Below are 6,000 nucleotides of genomic sequence, written 5' to 3' on the forward strand. Positions count from 1 at the left end.
ATTTTTGTCGTATTTTCCTTTTGCTAGTTTAGAATTAATATTTAGAAAAAAAATACTTTATACATTTAAACACCTTGTTGGTTCTTCGCTTTTTGGTTATTACTTTGTATTTTTTCATAAAAGTTATTTTTATAAAAACAATGAATATGGCTGTTCTAGATTGAAAATTTATGAGGAAATTTACGACACAAATGCTCTTTACTAAAAACTTTTAACATTTAAACTTAATATTTTTTTTCTATTTTTTAACAACTTTTGATTTCATTCATCCGCTTAAAATAGCATATAATGCAGTTATTAACATTTGGAATCAATAAAAATATTATTTAACTTTTTTTAAATGCAAAATTTTAAAATGTCCTTTTTTAGGAAATCTAATATGATGGGACCAAACATGGTAGAAGAGTCAGCTTGTTCTGATGCAGAAAATGCTGCGGCCATGGATGGTTTTACTACCTGTACACACAATATTCTCATGGAGGTAAGCTATAGATGGTTTTACTACCTGTACACATAATATTCTCATGGAGGTAAGCTATGGATGGTTTTACTACCTGTACCCACAATATTCTCATGGAGGTAAGCTGTAGATGGTTTTACTACCTGTACACATAATATTCTCATGGAGGTAAGCTATGGATGGTTTTACTACCTGTACCCACAATATTCTCATAGAGGTAAGCTATAGATGGTTTTACTACCTGTACACATAATATTCTCATGGAGGTAAGCTATAGATGGTTTTACTACCTGTACCCACAATATTCTCATGGAGGTAAACTATGGATGGTTTTACTACCTGTACACACAATATTCTTATGGAGGTATTGTTAGTTTCATTACTTTACAAAAGTTGTCTCTAATATAGCATGTACATGATATATTTATTATCTCATATTTAATTCGTAACAAGGATTGACTCTATTGCAAACTTCTCTAGATGGTTTAATCATTTATTATCCTAATAGGGGTACTTTTAGTTTAGATTTCTCTCACTAGGTTTCTTGGTTTGTTATTTGGAAATAAACCTCAATTCTGGAATATTTTTAAATTCACATACCAACAGTATCCTAGTTAAGAGATCAAAATCAAAGTTTCATATTTTTGTTTTGTTTCAGGTTTATGAGGAGACTCAAGGGCTTACTTCCCCAACAAAAATGATTGTCATGTATTGCATGGTAAGGACTCTTTATTGACATAATAGTTATAGAGTAGCTGTACTACTAAGAATATGTCATGTGTATCTACATAAACATAATAGTTATAAAGTAGCTGTACTACTAAGAATATGTCATGTGTATCCCCATAAACATAATAGTTATAGAGTAGCTGTACTACTAAGAATATGTCATGTGTATCTACATAAACATAATAGTTATAAAGTAGCTGTACTACTAAGAATATGTCATGTGTATCTACATAAACATAATAGTTATAGAGTAGCTGTACTACTAAGAATGTGTCATGTGTATCTACATAAACATAATAGTTATAGAGTAGCTGTACTACTAAGAATATGTCATGTGTATCTACATAAACATAATAGCTATAGAGTAGCTGTACTACTAAGAATATGTCATGTGTATCTACATAAACATAATAGTTATAGAGTAGCTGTACTACTAAGAATATGTCATGTGTATCTACATAAACATAATAGTTATAGAGTAGCTGTACTACTAAGAATATGTCATGTGTATCTACATAAACATAATAGTTATAGAGTAGCTGTACTACTAAGAATATGTCATGTGTATCTACATAAACATAATAGTTATAGAGTAGCTGTACTACTAAGAATATGTCATGTGTATCTACATAAACATAATAGTTATAGAGTAGCTGTACTACTAAGAATATGTCATGTGTATCTACATAAACATAATAGTTATAGAGTAGCTGTACTACTAAGAATATGTCATGTGTATCTATATAAACATAATAGTTATAGAGTAGCTGTACTACTAAGAATATGTCATGTGTATCTACATAAACATAATAGTTATAGAGTAGCTGTACTACTAAGAATATGTCATGTGTATCTACATAAACATAATAGTTATAGAGTAGCTGTACTACTAAGAATATGTTATGTGTATTTTCATAAACATAATACACTTAATTAACCTTGAAAGCTTAAGTAAACATTCTTATAACTCGGACATTTCTTTACAGAAGTAGCACAACAATATGAAATCATAATTCCTTTGTTGGCAAAGAATAGTAAAGTATTATACAAAGATATTTCAAAATCATGCCAATTTTATGAAAATATTTATGCTTATTCTTAAAATCAATTTATTTGAACTAAGATCTATGTATAGATTTTAAATATAAAAATATAGAAGTCAAAAATAACGTAGCTTTGTCAGACTAAAGTACAAAAGTTGTTTTTTTTTAGCTGCGCAAATAACAGTAATATTTTGTTTTTAATGCACCAAGAAAAACATTTTCTTTTGCCTACATATAATAACTCTTGTGTTTTTATATCTACAATATCTTTTGATTTATTTACATATTTGTTACTATTAATAAATTGAACTTCTTTATAATAAAACTAGCGGTTTCGCCCCTAGCCTCTAGGGGCTGTGCCCCAAGAGGTTTTTTAAACCAATTTTTCGTAATTTAGATTTTAAAAATAAATCTAAAAAAAAATTTTCTTTCCGGGGGGTGGGGGAATTAGTAGTCGACCCCACTATTTTAATTTTAGTTTTAAAAAGAAAATTTTTTTTTTTTGGGGGGGGGTATATTTTTGTGGGGGGGGGGGGGTTCGGGGTGTCCCACCCCCCAAGAAAATAGTTATAAACCTTTCCGGGACCTATGAGAAGCTACCCTGTAAAGGAGAACCCGATCGGTTCAGCGGTTAGCGAGATCCTTCGGTACAAACAAACAGACAAACAGACACACAGACAAACAGACAGACATCGTTCTACTTTGTATTATAGATTATTAGTCTGTAAGGAAGCAGCAAATAGTGTCTAATAAAAAATGACGTCATACAATACAAAAAAACAGTGATAGGCCAACATATCTTTAACATTGGTCAATATAAATGTATACTGACCTATCTTTGGTCGTTTGTATTGTATGACGTCATTTTTATTAGGTACTATTTGCAGCTTCGTCTATGAGTTAAATTGAAAATAAGTATTAATTGATATTTTTTGTTTTAGGCATTAGGTAAGATTTCCTCGCAATGTGTGCATCATTGGGAGCCCTGCTTTGCTCCAGGTGACCAGAGGAAGATGTTGGAGCTGGAGATGGAGAACAAGAAGGTTTACCTGGCCTCTCTGTCCAATGGTCTTGTCACTAAGGAATTTCAATTGAATCTTACCATTTTGATGATTATATAGCAGAAATTATTTTTATCTTTAATACAAAGTAGTAAAATGTCTGTCTGTCTGAAGCTTAAGATCTCGGTTTGTGCTTCACTTGTCATATGATGGTTTTAAATTTAAGCTATGTTCTGGGAGGAAGGTGGGTGGAATCTCCCTTGCATCTGTAGTAGCGACGTCCCTAAACGTTAGAGACGAAGCCACTAATATTATATTGAACTGCATTCTTTTAACTTCATCTTAGTAAAAGTTTGCTGTTCTTGCGCTGCTGCTTATGGGTATAATAATCATTTGATGTCATGTTCAAATCTTTACATATTCTGTCTAAAATTTGAAAAAATAGGTAAAAATAAAATGTCTAACAAAATGCTAAGATTCAAATTTAATAAAATCAGGAGTCTCTAAGTGAATGTGACCAGAAGTTGCAGGATAAATCCATAGTATCTCCCTCAGTGAGGGATGTGTCCCCCACAGAACCTCCCCTCCATCCTCTACCTACGGATGCTCCGGCTGTTTCTCTGCCTTATGATCAAGTCGATGATTATGAGTATAATTATGATAATGAATATGGACGTGATACCAGCAAGAATAATCATAATAATGTGCAGCTAGATGAAAAAGATAATATTGAAAATGATTTATCTACTGGTTATGATAAGCTGAAGCACTTACTGCAACACGAAGAAACCACATCTGAAGATAACACAATTGCGCTGCCAAAAACTGATGATACTCACCGACCTGCCGGTGTGCCGGCTGTCGCTAGTGTTGAGGACGGCAGTGGGAATAGCGGCAGCAGTCCGGCAGCTGCCCTCTCACTTGTTATCATTCTATCCGCGTATCTGCTTTGAAAACGGCTGTGATTTTGTTTCATTTTTATGAACTTTTGTTATTAGAATTATTGCTTAAAATGAGTGTTTTTTTTCTCTTCTGAAAACAGACATTAAAAAATGCTAAGAAAATTGACCAAAGTGAGAAATAGACAAAATACATTTCAGTGATTTTAATTTTGAATTGAAAACATGGTAGCTTTGATGTTTATAGATTTTTCTTGTTGTCGTTGTTCAAAGTAAAAGTGAAGAAATAATTGTATTCTACATGTAAAATTTAAAAAATACAATCGCTATATTTTTATAAGCAAATTTAAATTTTTTATGACTAAAATTGCTTTTTGAGCTTCTTAAAAATAAGAAATTTCCGTCTAATAAATAACTAAAAACAATCTTTTTAGGCAATATTTGTAAAAGTGGTTTTTATTGTAAGTGTATAATTGTTAAAAAATAGTACACTCAAAAACTGCATAAGAACTTTTAATTTTATTAATTTGCATTCCAGTTATTATATCATAAGTGTTTTAAGCAATTGTATGGTTGATATTTTTGTTACAGATTTAATTAAAGTTTTTAAATAGTTTTATCATTTTCAAATTTGAAACGGGCGATTGTCCATTTGCTTAAAGTAAAAGTGTAATTTTATCTAAACGCCTTTTAAGTCGGAAATGAAAAATTTGGTATGTTTGCTAGTTTTTATCGGTAAAAACTTATATGATTAGCCAACCAAAAGATAAATTTTTATCCCAAGTTTAAATATACCTTTTGTCGACCTCCATAAAGTGGTAAAGATATATAACTTTATATTTTTATAATTTTATTTAAGGAATACAATTGTTTGGCTACTTAAATAGATCATCAGTTTCAACTTTATTTCTTTTTTAAGTTAATTACAGAAGAAATAGTAAACTTAAATGTATTTCCTCATTTAAGACTTTCTAACCTCCAAATTAAGATAAATATAAATTTACCCATTAAAATCCTTTTTTGAATATCCCCTATATGCCCACGTCTTCCTAGATTATGTAAGAGATAGATAGATAGATGTATTTCAACATAAGCATACAAAATGATAATAATATTTCTTACACATATTTACAAAATTTTATGCATAGTTTGGTACTTTCATAACCTGGGTTGGCCGTTGCAAAAGCTGAAAGTACCGATTTAAGACAAACATATTCAAATGATTTTTTAATGTTTCTAGCTACATAGAAATTTTAATCAGATAATTAAATTGGATATATACATATAACATATAAATAGGTTTAAATAGTATAAATAAATAGTAAGGTATTAATGATGCTATTTACACTATGATACAATGGGGTTAGAGAAATTAAAATTTTTATAGTAAATTAAGGCAAATTTTAATTATTTTTACAGACAAAACATTTTTGCTTATTACAATTAAAACTCTTATATTTATCTAAAGCTTTCTTTTTGATGAGATTTTTAGTGGAATTTTTAGTTTCAGCACACCTTATAGCAGTGTCTAGGTTGTTCCATATTTTAACAAAGCAAACATTAGGAAAAGTTTCTAGAGCTTTATGTTTAGGTAAAGGTACTTTTAATTTCATTACTCTGTTGGATAACATTGGTTCAAAAATATTATTGAATGAGTCTGGCATTTGTCCTGCAAGGAAACTTTTTACAAAGCTACCTATATTAACAGTCATAATATCTTCAAGTTTAAGTAAATCAAGTTTTTCAAGTAATGGATCTACATGAGCATTGTACTTTGCATTAGCGACATATCTCACAGATTGCTTTTGTTTTAATAATGATCTATTCATTCCCTCACATTTAGCATTACCCCATGTTATAATAGAAAA

The 6,000-nt window shown here is 30.1% G+C and overlaps 1 protein-coding gene across 1 annotated transcript in view; it reads left to right on the top strand.

The window, feature by feature from the left end:
* The window catches only part of LOC145313514 (uncharacterized), a 70,993-nt gene extending 66,524 nt beyond the window's left edge, over positions 1–4,469 (top strand). The window contains exons 6-9 of the mRNA XM_080152950.1: positions 370–481; positions 1,119–1,178; positions 3,174–3,312; positions 3,729–4,469. Coding sequence (XP_080009076.1) covers positions 370–481; positions 1,119–1,178; positions 3,174–3,312; positions 3,729–4,186 — 769 coding nt within the window. The 3' untranslated portion in view covers positions 4,187–4,469. The remainder of the gene's footprint in view (positions 1–369; positions 482–1,118; positions 1,179–3,173; positions 3,313–3,728) is intronic.
* Positions 4,470–6,000: the final 1,531 nt, after the last annotated feature.

The sequence above is a fragment of the Acartia tonsa genome, chromosome 3 (genome assembly GCF_053477335.1).
Source record: "Acartia tonsa isolate MP-2025a chromosome 3, ASM5347733v1, whole genome shotgun sequence".
Classification (NCBI taxonomy): Eukaryota; Metazoa; Arthropoda; class Copepoda; order Calanoida; family Acartiidae; genus Acartia; species Acartia tonsa.